At 36.8% G+C, this 17,764-nt stretch overlaps 1 protein-coding gene across 8 annotated transcripts in view; it reads right to left on the bottom strand.

The window, feature by feature from the left end:
• LOC132126336 (membrane-associated guanylate kinase, WW and PDZ domain-containing protein 1-like) overlaps positions 1-17,521 on the bottom strand; it is a 127,375-nt gene extending 109,854 nt beyond the window's left edge. For 5 of the 8 annotated variants that reach the window (XM_059537535.1, XM_059537537.1, XM_059537538.1 and 2 more), the window contains exon 1: positions 16,707-17,519. In XM_059537535.1, coding sequence (XP_059393518.1) covers positions 16,707-17,004 — 298 coding nt within the window. In that variant the 5' untranslated portion in view covers positions 17,005-17,519. Of the gene's footprint in view, positions 1-16,706 lie in introns of all 8 variants that reach the window. The other 3 variants (XM_059537540.1, XM_059537536.1, XM_059537542.1) reach the window with 2 other exon arrangements.
• Positions 17,522-17,764: the final 243 nt, after the last annotated feature.

Here is a 17,764-nt window from a genome sequence, read left to right as displayed (position 1 = left end):
GTAACGATTTGTATTGTAAAAAGCGCTATACAAATAAACTTGAATTGAATTGAACAAACAATAGTAAGAAAAATATGGGGTGGGGGGGGGGGATTCTACCATTGGCCAAAGACACAGTCCTGCCCAAGCTCACACCATTGGTTGAACCAATGTTGCGGTGTTGGACTCATCATTGTGCTCCAAAAAAATGTAATAAAAAAATGCGATGTTCTGGGTCACAGTTTTTACACTTCTCTGAGAAATCAATTTATTAAAAGTTAAAGAACCCCAGAAATAAGCCATACAAAGTGTACAATGAAAAACTAGAAAATAATTAATTTCCCCCCAATTTTTTATAGAATTGTGCTTAAGTGCTTGCCCCGTTTAGTAAATCTGGCCCTAAGATTTCAAATCAGGATGGAAATAAAAGATGGAAAAAGAGGAATGGAGAATGTGCAGCAAGACAACCTTTGTAAAAGAAACACTTCCAATAATTAATTTATCATCACATTCCACACAAAACTAGAAATGTTAAGATAAATACAGCAGGGTTAAAGTTCTGAGAGAACTAGTAAAATCTGAGACTATATTTTGAGAACATTAACATCCTGTGGTGATCAGAAAACTCCAAAAAACAGGCCTGATTAACCAACACCCACTCACAACTCTACACCAAACTTTACTGTACTGTACTGTTGTGGTAAGCCAGTCTCCTGGGCTGATCTGGAGTATGAGCAGTAGGTGTTATTTTGGATATCTGAAAGAGTGAGACAAACAGCAGGCAGAGGAGATTATACGGACAAATAGCTGCAGAAGACACTACTGAGGATGCAGAGCATCCATCACACAGCACGCACACCGATATCAGCTGACACTCTCATACACACGCACAACATGACGAAACACCCCAACACACCAGAAGGAGAATACACTCACTTAACAGACACAAACACTGTGATGAAACACCCCAAAATAATAGAAAGAGAATAGCATATGATATGTCAGCAGTGTGCCAAACAAAACAATTAAGGACTTTTTCTGTTGAACACAAAGCAGAAATCTCACAACCTCCTGCCATACACACCCATATGCACACATACAATGACTCAAACTAGAGGCTGCACGCTGCGCTGAGGGGCTTTCCCACTGGGAACCTACAGAGCAGACCAATCCACAACCCCAGTGAATTACAGAAAAATATCTACTGCCTTCTGCTCATGGGCCTGACAGCTTAATGATCTCTCCCACTCCCATTTTACACAAACGCACACACACACTCTGCATTTCATGCAGACACGTCAATTACATTACACACCACAAAAAGCAATAGTGATGCCATCCCCTCCTTGCTCATAAAGTATCCATTTCCAATAAGCATATGACATATGGCCAATAGTATAAACAAAGAGTCACTCTACTGTTACTCTACACCACAGTACACATTTAAAATACATGAGTGACAAGAGTGAAGAAAGTGTGGAAAAAGAGTGAAAAAAATAAAATAACACAAAAATGCTGAAAATAAAGATACGAAGAAACAGCAAGAAATTAGTAAAAGGCTAAGAAGGAAATGCAAATGAAAGAAGTAAATATACAAGAAGAAGAAAAAAATCACATGAACAAGTGTAAGAAAGGTAAAAAAACAAAGAAAGTTAAACTGAATGATAGCAGGAAAGAGGAAGTTAAAGAAAAAGTGAGTCAAAAGAGAAAAGAGCGAAAGAAAGCATGAAAGCAAGCAAAAGAAAGAATGTGCAAAAAAGAAGAGCATGAAAAAGTGTGAGTGCAAAAAAAGTGCATGTGCAAAAAAAGAAAATGTGAATGTAAATAAAAAAGAAAAACATGAAAAAACTAAGTGCAAAGAAACAAAGTGAAAGAAAAATAAAGCATGATGATGGACAAAGAAAGCAAGAAAGAAAGAAAGAAAAGAAAAAAGAAGAGTCAAAGTTCAAAATAAAGAAGAGCCTCTGTACAGAGGGGTGTCTTCAAGCAGACTGCGGCTTGTGACTCATTACAGACAGAGGCTGGAAAAGAGCCTTGTGTTCCTGTTACAGAGTCACCATATGAAAACAAACACAGCTCTAGTGAGGCACAGAACAGCTCGACATGAACTCAGGTCAACAAACACACAGACATTTGGAGAAGAAACTCCCAAGGAAACCAGAGTGGGACAGGTAAACTAAACATTTCTGCCTCTGCTATTCCAAAGGAAAGCAGCCCTGCGCTGCTCACTGCACAGGCACATATTTGCTTCATGCTTCACAGAGCCGACAGAGCGGGTGGCAACGAAGGGATGAGAAGGCTTACTACACACATTCTGCTTCTGTATCAGAGATGGGAAAACACAGCGGGCGGCTGACTGGCTTCCTCTGGTTCAAACGGGTGTAGCTACTGCATGCGTTCGGCTACTGGGATGCATCCAAAGCATCTTCTGCATTGAGTAAATACTACTAAAAGGTCAAAACAGTCAAGACAGTGACCTCATATCTTATAGTAGGAAATCATTTTGTATTTTTGGATGCTAGTGGTGTTTGCACAAGTTTATTTAATTAAAATGTGCTTGCCCACAAAAGTGCCTCACTCAAAATAATCATTAAAATATTCTTGTATGGCTTACAAAGCAAAGCTCACAATTAAAAGCACCACAAATTCATGGTTAAGATATGAGAAAGGAAGTCTAACATAATATAATCTTCCCAGCTCTGTTTTACAATAGGGGCTGTTTGTGTTTGAAAGGTATGACATCACTGGTTGGATGTCTAGAGTCCACCACTGGATTCACAGCAGCGGTTGCTGCACAATATGGGAACCGCCCCCAGCGGTCTACAGTATCTATCTTTCACCCTAATCATATTGATACCAATAATGTGCAAAACATTAAAACAGCACTGGTCAATACAGTTATGGTCATATCATGCATCCCTAGTAGACATTTGTGATTAATATAGACCCAGTGCGCACATACACTGTATTCAATGCAGGTAATTTGATCTTCAGTAAAACAAGCTTTGTATTCTGTGTTATTGCATGAGACGTATATAATATTATGAATTTCTGACAAAGGCTAGATAACAAAAGGAAAGGTTGTTTTCGACATCAATCAGTGTATGAGTCCATTAAGACCCTCTTGTGGCCAATAAATCTTCAAGTTATGTGACCAATGACTATACACTCCTCACATAATTATTTGAGCCTCCACTCAAAAAATTTGGTTAATGAAATGGAATTAAATACATAAAGAATATTTGTATTATTTAACATATTTAATTATTGCAACTTTGAGTCATATTCTTGATTGAGTTGCTTTTTACTTGTTTTTATTAATTTTGAGGAAAACAATCATTTTGTGTGTGTGTGTGTGTGTGTGTGTGTGTGTGTGTGTGCGTGTGAGATGAATTAATGGATGTTCACATTTATTCTAGAACTAAAGTAACATCTTACTCCTGATTTCTCTCAACATTTGGACATGAGAGCTTTCAATCAATAAAAAGTAAGTGGGGTTACTTATTTGAAAAGGTAACTTATTAAAAAGTGATGCGTTACTTTACTAGTTACTTGAAAAAAGTAATCGGATTACGTAACTCGCGTAACTTGTAATCCGTTACCCCAACACTGTCAGTACGTACCTGGTGTCTAGTACTTTTTTCGGTACCACCTCGGTTGAGGTTTCAAGTGAACCATACCGTTATCAAAACGTGACATGTAAACTCTGCTGATCACAGATTTGCCAGAGAGAATTGTCACTACCTGCATCAGCGAGCTTGTGACACGAGACATAACTAGATTTAAATCAGCACAGCCAACGAAGGATTGAATGCAACGGTTTTGAAAGAGCACAATTTTTTTTAACAACCAAAAAAATTACTCCAAACCTCCATTACTCCAAACTTGCATATTTTAGGGCAATATCAAAAATCAGACAATCTATGTACATTTTATCTAACAATTAAATTAAATTAAATTAAATTAAATTAAATTAAATTAAATTAAATTAAATTAAATTAAATTAAATTAAATTAAATTAAATTAAATTAAATTAAATTAAATTAAATTAAATTAAATTAAATTAAATTTAACTTAATATTCAGGTCAAAGTTCATCAAATCCAACATAGTCATCTAACCCACAAAGAGCATTCAAATGGTGTAAAACATTGCATAGCAAAGGATGTGATGAATTAAAGCGTTCATAATGGCACTTACACAACAAGGGTTCTCTTCTGGACTCTTTCTACACCTGTTCACAAGTGGAATGAAGATATCTGTCAGTTTCACCCCAACCTGTCTGACAGGTCCCGCCCAGAGAGCAGGTGTGTTACATATACAGTCAGTCCACAGTAACTAGTGGAGCTGTGCTGTAATCTCTGGCATTCAGGATCAAGCGTGCAAGCCACAGCAGTGCAACTCAGTGCCAGTGCAACGTCACTATCTACTCCCTGTTACCTCCATTTAAGGCTTCAGATTTAAGGATGAGCCAGTGGAATTCAAAAGGTATTTTCAAAAATGGAAGCACCATGTCTTAGCAAAGGGTTTGTGTTTCAAAGGCATTTTGTAGAGAGCAGCTTCATGTACGAGATAAGATATGTGAACTATTACACACAACAGACAAAGCAAGGACAGAAAAACAGAGATAATGTCAGAAGAGACCAGTTAGGCAAGATTCCTGACGTTCCAGTACAGGCAGAGAGCATGGAGACGTGTAAACATTCACCAGAACATTCTAGAGTTCTTCTACTGACTGTTAAGTAAACAGGTGTCATGTGAATTTTCTGGCACTCTGGATATTTTAGTCAGTCATTTCTCATTTATTTGCTTTAAGAAACCAAACTGCCTCCTGGTCCTCCTTAGAATTAGGTGTTGACTCAAAGGAACTAACAAACTACACAACTGTTTTCTTAAAATAGGACAAGCACGGCAAAAGGTGAAGAGGAAAAGATGAGACACACAAAGGTAGGAAGTAAAGGAATCAGGAAATGATACTGAGGAAGTGACACCAGTCAGGGCAACAGCAGAAAGGGCTCATCATGTTGTCTCTGCCTGGACTTAAAACTTTCCCAGCATCTGTGTTTCACAAGCGCTGCAGAATCTGAGTCAGCAAACAGTATTAAATTGAATGCAGCTCATGCCAAACATTTTCCCCACCTCAGCTCTTGAACTTTACTTAGGGGTTTTTTCAGCAACAAATTAACTAAAAATAGCAGATACTAAAATTAAAGGGGATATTGAAAGCAAAATTCACTTTAACATGGTGTTTGCATATAAAAGTTTGCAATTATCAAGCCCTTTTGATTTTCTGAGCAGTATGATGTCATACTGCTCCGGCCCTGCCCACAGCTGCTGACAGACTGTCCTGTATTAGCATATTTCCACACTCAGCCAGTTGTATGCGGTCCGCCATTTTTCCTGTAGCAATAGTAGTAGTATATTTTTATTTAATGCCATGTCAACATCTTAGGCTATTTTCATTGGCAGTAGCTCATTATCATTTAAAGAAACATGCACCGAAACAGGTCGCTGTGAACAGAGCTGGTTTTGACAAGGTAAAAGGGGTGTTGTTTTAAATGACTATTAAGGAATTTTAACCAAAGTATTTTGCAGACATTTTATGAAGACCGTAAAGAATCATACCAAAATGGGCATCCAATTCCCCTTTAAAGCTCTATCTAAAAGCCCTTACATTTTTGCACATCAATACAGACCTATATTAAGCTAGGCCAATATATCAGCATTTGCTGCACTTATTTGTGAGTTTCAGAACAGCATAACAATAGATTAGCAATACATTCATTCATCTGATTGAAATTGCATACGTTAATTAATAAATTAATTACAAGCATTTAAAAAATGAAATAATTATAGAATTATTGTATAAATAATAGCAATAAAAACCATTGCAACAATTTATCATTTGATGCAGTATTTAAGGGACAGAAAATAAGAGGGAGACAAAGAATAGGATTTGGATAGAATGCCGACTGGAGTCACTGGACTCAAACCAGGATTTCTCATTTAAGCACCAAAGCTCAACACGAGCAGGCTTTTTATAGCTATAAATCTAACTAAAAATAAAAACATTTACAAATGTGTTACTAGAATTACAATAAACTTTAAAAAGAAATGTATATTATTTTAACTGATTTTCATTTAGTTTCAATTTCTGTACTAAAAGAACTAAAGCGAACTCAAATTATATACATATAACAAAGAATGAACATAACAAAAAACACAGCAACATTACTAAAACTTTAACTAAAAATATGCAAAACAAAAAAAATATTAAAATAATAATAAAAACTATAAAAGATTCTCAATGATACTAACTGTGATAACTGCTAGACCACCACTACAAGAATGAAATCTGAACATAATGCAGGTTGGACTCAAACCTGCATTTGCCATATGAGCACCAAGGCCCAATGTTAACCACTCAACCACTTCTCCAGCAGAGGCCTCTCTGAATGTATTGAACAGACCCGGTGATGCGTCAACCCACATGTTTACTTAATAAAAAGGGGGATGTCAGTGAAGAAGAGGGAAAGGAAGGCTAAAGATGGAAAATAAAGAAGTTTAAAAAAAACCTATGTGATGGGGACAGAGAAAATGAAGGGCTCAAATGAAAGAGTGAAGGAGAGATGTTGCAGTCTGCACTTTTCAAATCAGGACAATGCACTCCACAGAAAGATCTAATTGCAATACCTGGCAACAGGACTTATTCAATTAGGTAATGTAGGAAAGAGTCTGTTTGTGTTTGTGTTTGTGTTTGTGTGTGTGTGTGTGTGTGTGTGTGTGTGTGTGTGTGTGTGTGTGTGTGTGTGTGTGTGCAGTGCAGCCCAACAATGTAACATGAGATGAATTCAAGGTAAACATCACCAAACTAAACCTGCTGAGAGAGGTTCAAATATGAGCAGCAGAGAGCCTTCATAAGACGAAAGGGATAGTTTACTCAAAAATGAATATTCATGTCATTCCAAAACCACTACTATAGTGAAATACAATACAGTTCATAATAACCACCTTGAGCTCCAAAATGGAAAGAAAGAGCTTCATAAAAATCCATACAACTATACTATACAAGTCTTCTGAAGTCATACAACAGCTGTCTGTGAAGAAAAGTACAACATTTAAGGGCTGAATCAATTGGATTTGTGAACTGGATCAACCATTTCATAGAATGTAGCTATGAATGATTCATTTAGAACCTATTTCTCTACTTTCGAGAAAACTCACTGACCCAGTGATTAGTGAAAATGTCAAATTTAAAACACACACTCATTTTGAAAGTCAGCCTAGTTTGGAATGACCTCTAAAAAAAGAAAAGTTTAAAATGTGAGAAAAAAAAAAACTCAAATTAGCCTCCCTAATCCCAGCGACTCCCAAGAATCACAATTTGTCTCCGTCTTTGTCAATGACCTAAGACAAAAAAAACTTCAAAGTCTGAACTATTTTTTTCCACCACAAAAAAGCGACAGATGGAGAGAATTGGTTCGTCATGCCTCTTCCTCCCTTCCTCTCAGAGGTGCTGAAGACAACTTTCTTTTCCTTCTCTCTGTAATGAAGGAGAAGAAGTCTAAAGCATGCTACTAAATAGGAAAAATCCTTGCTAAATGAAAAACAGACAGAAAAAAATACCACAAGGCAACTTTAGACCTTTAGCCTAGCACAAATTATTCCCACCCAACTATCCACAGAGAGCAAGAGAGGTGCAGATTGGAAAACAAAAATGGCGACCAGACTCCATGAATGGCCTCCTTTAAAGCTGTTGGTGCAATTACAGGCCATGCCAGTAAAGCAGTGCTGTATAGCTTAATTTAAACTGACTCTGCTATATTAAAGGGTTAAGAATAGCATCAAACGCTAATAGCACCACCCTCGTCTTCACGCTTTTCTGCCATGAAGTTTGAGATGGACAGAGTAGAAGTGAGAATGCAGTAGGATTGAGAGCAATTTGATTATACAGTTGATTCTGCAAAGGTGTTGTTACTTTGTTTACTTAGCAACTTGCCACATTTATATATCCAATCAGAATTTTAACATCATATTTACCAGGTTTACCACATTTATGGTTTTGAGTTTTTGTTTATAAAACAAAATTGTTACGCTAACTTGCTAAACACATTAAAATAAAATAAATAATATTTTTTTAAACAATCTTTGAATAATCTTTCCTATAAGATTGCATGAAATATAAATAAAATAAAATAAAAAAATAAAACTAATAAATAAAAACAAAACAGATCAAGTAACTTATGGTTGCTTAAATTATAAATAAATAAATAATTTTATAGTAAAAAGGACTGCATTATAACTTATTTCATCACCAGAGTGAAACACGGTAAAATTGGGTGGTACTGTATGTCATAATTGGTGGCAATATTTTTTATAAAATAAAATTTAATATAATTTCTATAAAATAATCTAATTTATTAAAATAATCTAAAGTTTGCATCTTTTAAAATTTAATTTAATTAAATTAAATTTATGATTGTTTAATACATTTTTAATATAAATAAATAAATTTACAGTAAAAACAACTGCATTGTGATTTATCCCATCACTATGATATATAAATATTACCTTTAAGAAATAAAACAAAAATTAAAATAACACATACAAGATAGGACAAATTGGTCGAATAAGTATGTAAATAGATGACAATGAAGAGAAAAAAAACAACCCTGCTGACTTACTACAGGCAGAATATGATGGATCTTAGCAGACAATCTGTGCATGTGTGTGCGTGTGTGTGTGTGTATGTGTGAGTTTTTGACCCGGTCAACTGGGAGGGAACTGTGCTCACACAGTCACATAAACACCACAGCACCATGACTTGGGTAACCATGGCGAGAAAGACAGCTAGAGACACAACAGAAAAGCATGTGAAGATTAATTAATGACAATGCACAGTGAAAGAAAGCAATTAAAAAGGTGTTGATGAGAAGTATGACTCTTTCTCAAACACACACACAGCAATATAAGACACACACAAAAAAAAACCTGCACAGAATCCAACATTAGTACAAGATCGCACACGTCCCTCATTTCATAGACAACAAAGATGGGAAACAATGACAGCGGATGTCACGTACAGTGGCCCTCGCTGTCAGGATTGATCCTACTGTAAACATATGGAAGCCTCACCTCAGCTGCATACTGTCAAACGCACCCCCGTCCCACCATAAACATGCTAACAGAAGGCATTGGGATGGTTTACGCATCAACACGCTTCAGTCATCATTACATTCAGAACCACAAGTGTTTCGAATCATGCCGGTTATTTTGCAGCTGGAGCTTTTAGCCGTTCAGACTGAAGATTTGATTCATTTAGAAAGCAAGAACAGCACGTTAGTGTGTGAGAAATGAATTAAAACCAGAATAACTGACAAGCAGCAAACGAAGAGATCACAGTGCTGGATTTCTTTGATTTAATAACTGAAATGTGCAGAAAAAGTTATTTATATCAGAGGCGGAATGTTCCAGGAGGGTTTGTTGTGGGAGAGATTCTGACTTCCTTCTGTAAATACTAACACATGGTTATTAAATTTAATTGCTTGATTCGTTTTCCCTTTTGAAAGTGGGGTGCATCCTTCCACGGGTGGGTGTACATGTGTTTGGGTGGGTGTTTAAGTACCTCCTGCTGAAACATTAGTCCGTCTCTGAACTAAATTCCTTTTCAAACAAGGTCCATGCCAAAATATTTAGACACCAATGCTTCTTTGTATTATTGACATCCTATCTAGTCAAATTTGGAATTAGCTTTCATATTTTTTAGTTTTCATTAGAATTTTAGTGACTATTTTAGTTTAGTTTTATTTTAATTTCAGTTTTAGTAATTTTAGTACTTCAACTTTAACACAGACATGCATGAATTTACATTTTAAATCTCTGGGATAATGCATTTTGCAATGAAAAGTACTTGAAAAGAGCAGGAGCATGGTGATTAGCTCAAGCATGGCTTTCTTCGATGAAAAGCAGAAAAAAGAAGGCACCAAAAAAGGATGCCCAGGGGTGGCAATGTGTAGCCTGTCTGCTATTGTTGACAATAAAAGCCTGTCTAAATCCTCCTGAACTAGTCTGACCCCCTCAAAACGCTCTGTGAGACACCCCATACTCCTTTTCTTGCCATTTCTCTTTTCATAATAAGGCCATACGAGCAAAGACGGAAAAAGAAAAGGCCTCTTCTTTAATGAGATCTGTGTAGTATTCAGACCCTTGGGCTTCGGCTGAACAGAACTGTGCTGGAAAAACACATCGTGCTGGACACACGGCAACATCTCCAGAGACCCTGGGATGATGAAGCATAATCCAACCGAATATAACAGGGGTATTCAATTAGAGTTCGAAGAGGTCCAGCCGGAACACTGCTTTCCCAACATAATCCAGACAATCAAATCTAACAGTTTCCATAGTCAATATGGCTTGAATGCTACAAAATTAAATAAGTCATGTGCACTACAAAAACATTTACTGTAAATGTCAAGCAACAGTATTTTCCCCCAATAGTCCCAATGATAGTGTTTTCTACAGAATTAAGAAATCATTCGCTAAAATTCTCAGCCAGACAAAGAAAATGCAGTGTTTGTATACATGAACCACAAACTGCTAATTGGTGTCCTTTATAATATAGGTAACCGCTTACGATTCGGAAAAAGGCCAGGATTATCCCGAGGTTAAGTTCAATTTAGTGTTTGTTTGAGAGACTGCTATGAAAACCATTGAGAAAAGAGGGCAACAACAGCAAAGCTGAGGATATGCATGGCTGATCAGAACATCTGATGCACCCAACTATGTTTCTGCAGCGTTTCTCCCTGCAGGAGGAACTATCAAATCGTGTTTTCCTGTGCTAACTTTTGTCTCTCTCCACAGATGTCACTTAGTATAATATTATCTGAAGGAGATATTCTCCAGGTTTTTTCCAAGTTTCATCAATGTCAAAGTTTGTGACCCAGAGCAATGCTTAGAATCAAGACATTGGGAATGTTATAAAAATTATTAAGCATTCTTTCTTCCTCAAAATCAGAAAAAACAACCATTCACTGAATATGAATCTGTATCATAATCATTTAATTTGTACAATTCTCACTCTTAACATCCAAGAGTTCCATGTGTCTTAATGACAGCAATATAGGCCAGATTTCAGCTATCAATCTGCCTAATATAAACTGACGAAACCCATGCACAACTTTTGAAACTGATTCAGGGATTCACAACTGACAGATGCTGATTTATTCAGCCATAAAGCAGAAGCGCAATGTTCTAACAGCCATCACTCACCACAGGCTTGTTTGCCTTTCAAAGCATCTGCTGATTCAGAAATCACAAATCTTTCACATCCTTTCAGTTCATGTGTGACTGGTTGACAATCAACAGACAGACTGTGCCTAATAAAAGACTTACGAATGGAAAACTGGCCCGGAAACATAAACAAAAAAAAGCACTAACCAAACTCGTAAGGCTTGCTGGACACTTTGACTGATGTTGTGAAATGTGGGGCAGCATCACTAACCGAAAAGTGACAAAAGCATTACGATTAGGATTGCGATTTCTATTTTACCAATAAAAAAGTGCTGCTCAGATTAAACTGAAAGAAGAAAACAACAGCAGAACATAGAGAGAAAGTTACTGGCTAATAAAAGAACGAGAGAAAAGAGATATTAGATTTCACAGGCTTTTGCTTCAGTATTAATGTTTGAGTATTTACATGTGAGATCTTGAGAAATGTGACCAGCAAAACAAAGACAAAGGAGTTTTATCTAAAGAGCCACCCGAGCCTTCCCAGAAACCTCTATTGAGACCGGTGAGCTGTTGACATCACTGAACACACACCAGCCCTGAGTATCTGACATTCAGCTGAATGTTTGCTCATCTCTTCGGCAACCTGGGCTTGAATGGAAGCAATCACTATAAATCTCCAACCCTTCCACACTCTTATAACAGGAAGGAAACTACAAAAGCACATTTCCGCCTCAGAGTAAAAAATGTAACTGTTAATTGTCCGATTAAAGTTTAAAATAGGAATTGAAGTTGTTAAAGTGAAGTACATGGTAATATATGAAATATAAATATATACAGATTTGATGGGGAAAAAAACATTACAATTGTAAAATATAAAGTCTGCTGCGATTATAAAAAGTAGACACATTTGTTTGAAGTAGTCAGAATTCTGTGAAATAATTGTACTTTTTGTACTCTGAGGTGGAACATTTATAAGAAACATGCATCACTGTCATGTATAAGACAGTGTAGGTTAGCTTTGTATAACGTTTTGTGAGTCTGATCGCAGAGGGCCACATCACGAGTATGTGTCCACTTGAAATTACTCTATGATACTGACACAGCAACATCTGATTTGATCAGCGAATTCAAAATTCTGTACGCCATCCACCACAGGTCAGTTATGTCCTGCCAGCAGCAGTAAGTCACAAGACTCTATTAGCCCAGTTAGACAGAAGCTTTCCCTGTGGATACACATGATGTAGTTTGAGGGGAAATGTGCTTTTACCTTGGAACGGTCATACTGTACAAACACCAGTGTAACCAATTCCCCTTACCACTTATATTAATAAAAATGTCAATGTTTGAGTGAGCAGAAGGACCTGTTGATTTATATAAAAACCTCTATTACCCTTTGGTGATACCAACATTATCATATTAAACCACTTTTTATGTGTTCTGTGTCAAGTTTAAGCTCACCAATGAAAGGTACAGAGTTCGGGGGTTTAAGTATTTTTAACTTTCGGTGATAATGGCATCCAGGTCAATGAACTTAACTGACCACATCACAAAAAGAAAAAAAATCAGTCATAAATATTTGTGCTCCACAATATCATGCTTCGACAGAAAAGGTCTGGTTTTCTTGGAGTAAAACTCCTTAGTCCTGGTATCTCTAGGTTGTGGTCTGTGAGTGACCACTTTCTTGAGATTAAATTATCATTCCTCAATAGAGGCATGATCTGAACTCTATCAGAACAGCTGGATCCCTCTCTAACTTCAGAAACCATCTAAAAGATACATCTCTAGAGCCAACATTTGATCCACAATTTGCTTAAGATTAATCTGTGGTTCTCGACCTTTTTGACTTAAAGGTCACCCATTGTCCAACACAAATACATTCTTGCTTGCTGGTAGCATTGGTATTAAATTAATAAACCATTATTTATTTTGTGACTCCAATACTTTTTAGAACAGTGTGTTTAATAAAAACGATTGTTTTATTTTATATAGGCCTACTGATTTGTTAACAAATACTTCAGTCAATCTGTGATCCTCTGACTGACAGCCACAATACTAAGTTAAACCTAAAAGTCATTAAAAATCTCATGACCAACAAAACTGAACATGAAACTTGAACTAAAATGCTAGTTATTTTTACAATAAAAATTCTCATACACCTTAAAAGTATTATGTGTTACGTCCTAAAAAAGTTACACCGGAGTGTACACAAATTTCACTTGCATAACCACAGGTGTATGCAAAAACATGTGGTTGAGATCATTTGTTCATTCATTCACTCCTTTATTGGTGTTCCCTTTTTTGGAGCACTGAAAGAACGGGTAGCTTTCCTCATTGTTTTAAGTTGTCCTGACTCACCAACCGTGATAGGAAGCAGACTGTGTTCCTCTCTTTCTCCTGAACAACACAGATGTTTAAACCGAACTCAGGAAAAGGAAATAAACACTTCCACATGAGTCCTGCATCCCCCGCATCAACTAATTTACAGCGCAGTAAATCTATCAGCCGGCCATATAAAAATATATGCATGTATGAAATGGAATGGTGTTTGATATACAATGTGAAATGCTGCAGGGCTGAAATTTGACTATTCAAACAAGCAAAAGTAAGGGCACAGCTTCGTCAGCCTGATGTGATCCAGATACTAAATAACTTCATGGCAACCCCTGACCAATGGCTTAATGGCATTTCACAGTCCCCTTTTTTATTGGTTTAGGGTAGATAAGCATTATCCCTGTGCAAAAAGAGGCTGTGGACATGCAAAATACACATGCATTTTCTCGCCAGGCATAGCCTAATCCAGCCCGATGTCAAATCCCACACAGAAGCACCCAGACAGAGAGAGATGTAGAGCAGTGTGTCAATCTACCCTTTTCAGAAAGCACAGAGTGGGAAACTGATCTAGGATCAGCATTTGTTTAGAGTAATCTGATACAGGATAAATAGTCCTGTTGTGAAATGCATCATGATATCAAGTGAACATACAGTCTGGGCAAGATGTAGAGGAGTTTGTTTGTTCATCACTTGTTCACCGATGGATCCTCTGCAGTGAATGGGTGCCATCAGTATAAGAGTCCAAACAGTGTGCTAAAAACATAACAATAATCCGCAAGGCATTAATCCATCACTTCTGGCCAAAATATGAATCTAATAAGGCTTCCTCCAGTTGAAAAGTCCATCTTCAATTGCCCTCTCACATTAAAAACCAGCGGACATATTTCTTTAAAATGACTAAGCGCAGTTTACAAGTGAAACAATGTGTGCACATTTCTCTTCTAATTCAGACAAGACAAATTTTCACTCAAGAAAACTTAATTATAGATAGAGGGCTCATCAAAAACATCTTGATTTATTTGTTTATTACCCACAGCTTTGCATGTTTCAATACATTGATTGATGGACTAGAGTCGTGTGGAATACTGTAATGTTTTAATCAGCTGTTTGTACTGTCATTCTTATGGCACCCATTCAATGCAGAGGATCCATTAGTGAGTAAGTGATGTACTGTAACACTACACTTGATGAATTTGGTGAAAAAAAGTGAAAAGGTCATATATTTTAACTCATAAGTTTTAAAAATGTTCTTCATAGAAGACATATTCATGTCTTTGTATGCACAAATTGCATTTTGAGTAAATTAATACATTAAACAAAATAATGAGTATCATGTCATTGAGCCATAAATTTTCCTCAAAACTGCCATCCCATGAAACTTTCAGCTCTAAGAGCCACAACTCTGCTGACATCACCAATAACACTTTTTTTCTCAGCTGAAGAGTAAGAGGCTTATTCCATCAATCAATACAACAGTGTTGAAAGGTATTCCTATTACACATTACCTCCAGAGAAAGCTGCCAGGGCACAGACTGTTAGTAGGGTCACCACAGGACTGAGAGTCTTAATGTAAAAATCAATGAAGATTAATGAGTGAATTTGTTGTGCTCTGTATTAACTGTGCCGAAGGTTATGGACGGGCTGTGTGCTCATTATTATATATATGAAAAAGGCCATGACTAGTGTGAAGACCCACAGGTTCTTGTATGAACAAGAGCGTACAGAGTCTTGAACCATGAGAAATGCATTTCAAGCTCAGCTTAATGCATTTCATATCAATAATTCATCTTACAAGTCTAAAGCAAGGGGGGTTTGAGATCACCAGCTTGTTCAAGACGAAAAAAATTAAGACTTTGTTAACAAACTCAGAAACACAGATGGCATTTGTTGCCAAAAACATTTTCATAATTAAGGCTGGTTACAACAAAAAATTCTCAGACAGCATGATAGATTATAAATGGTGAAACTCAACACCAGAATGTATATGAAGTGTGTATGAGAGCGAGAGAGAGCTGGAGCTGGGCCCAGTAGTGCTCTGGGAATGCTGTCCGAGTTGATTGGCTGGTTTCCTGATATTGTCTGAAGTCATTTGATAAAACAGGCAGAAGCATACAGAGCGGGGAGAGAAGCATAACTCAAACCATGTGATGAGGCAGAGCCCTGTGGGGAGTCACCACAGCTTCAGTACAATGGACAGTTTGTAGTGCCTTTACCTGGGAATAAAAGCTCACTCATCAACTCCTCATAAAGGAATAAAGTCAAATAAATGACGAATGCGCTTAGAAATGCAACAAATGGTCTCACATGTGATTTTATTTAGTAAGTAATGCTTTAAACTAATCAAAGAGCGTCTGAAAAGGGTCTTCAGCATATCTGACCTTCCGTGAAATGGATTTTGTCAAGTTGCACTTATTTCAACTTGACTTAACCTAAAGGCAGATTAGTTTCACAATGCTTCAGAACAGAGATTCATTCACTCATTACTCATCAACTCATTATATGACATCAGGAAAAAAGATGAAAATAAATTTTCAAAAATTACTGTAATAACATAAAAATATAAAAGTACTGCTGCTGGGGCTCTTTTTTCAGGGATGCACAACCCATCTCCTGTGAACTGACCCATGAAAATTTTGTCTTGTCTGTGAAATTTGACAACCATGCAACAACAGAAAAATTACTAAATAAATAAATATTATGTATTTACGTATGTATGCATATATATATATATATATATATATATATATATATATATATATATATATATATATATATATGTATATACACACACACACACACACACACAAACATAAACACAACAAATAAATAAATGTTGCCCATTATTTTTGTAGTCTAATGAGGTTAAGGAAAGCATTTATAGTTAAAACAAATATTAATTATTAAATAAATTAAAAAATAAATAAAAATCATCATTTCAGTTAACAGACACTTAAAAATCACTAGGCCTACTGTATGGATTCAATTAATTATTTCATTAATTTAAAAAAAAGTAGGATACATAAATAATAGGCCTATCACTACTTGTCCAAGCATTATGCACTATTTTCAGGCATAGCTGTTACGTGGGGAAACAATTCCTTATTGATTTGTTTACAGGAAATACATCACATGGGAAAAAGAAAAGTGAGAATAGAGCACTCTTCTTACCTTGCCTCACAGTTTTCAACCTTATTGGTCCCTTGCAGTTCTTGATCACTGTCAACACATCATACAGCGGCAATCCAGAGACAGAGAGCGTCTCCACTTCCAGCAGTAATTCCCCCTCGGACACTTTCCCATGTCTGTACTGTACGGCATTCCCGTTAACGGGTCCGATGTAGGCGAACTCCCCATTCTCCGCTCCGCCGAGGAGCTGCACGTTCAGCTCGCCGCGGGCGTCTTTACAGATCGAGCAATCGTTAACTTTGGTGGTCCAGTGATTCTTTTTCTGTACCACTTTGGACATGATGAATCAACAAAATCCGTCTAGAAACAGGTGGTTCCGCTGACAGACAAGAAAACGCAATAGTTTCATAGAATGAAATATCCCACGCACACGCGGTAAAGTTTCTTTTCCGTCTCCTCGGTCATGAATGCAGCTTCTTCGCAGCCCAAAAAAAGAAAGAAAAACAAACTAAAGCCATTGTCCGGCTGTTCACCGAATGAAATTCCCACTCCGAGCTCTTCTCTAATTAGCCTGTATTGTTTTCCTCATTTTCTTAACATGTTTGCCTTTAATCCTCTTGGTTGCGCTCATCTGCTTGTGTTTTAATTTCATAAACCTCTTTAACTACACTTCTTTAAGTCTTAAACAGTTTCCAAAATAGTTATTTTTTTGTCTAAAACACTTCTACGTAGAATTCCTGAATTGTCGGTGAAAGCTTCCTCCTGGTTCACGGCTCCTTTAAACAGGTACAGCGTTGACGTCTGTTTTGATACATTTCATCCTGTTCTGCCTGCTCTCAACTAGAGATCAATGTAACGTGTGCTCATGCGCACTATTTCCCATCGGACTTTTGAAGGGAATCCTCATTGCGTCCGTCACCAGGTCCTAAAGTCCGTCATTTAGAGAAAAACAATATCTACAAACCTAACATGATTTTCATTAAACGCCTCGCGTGTTATATATCTTCCAAATGCTGCGATAAATAAATGCATACAAACATAGACATGTATCAATAATCTCGCCTAGACTTTATAAATGGTTACAGTCAGCATGTGAACCT

Source organism: Carassius carassius, chromosome 44 (assembly GCF_963082965.1).
Source record: "Carassius carassius chromosome 44, fCarCar2.1, whole genome shotgun sequence".
Classification (NCBI taxonomy): Eukaryota; Metazoa; Chordata; class Actinopteri; order Cypriniformes; family Cyprinidae; genus Carassius; species Carassius carassius.
Note: the sequence above shows the minus strand (reverse complement) of the source record. Positions and strands in the feature narration are given on the sequence as shown.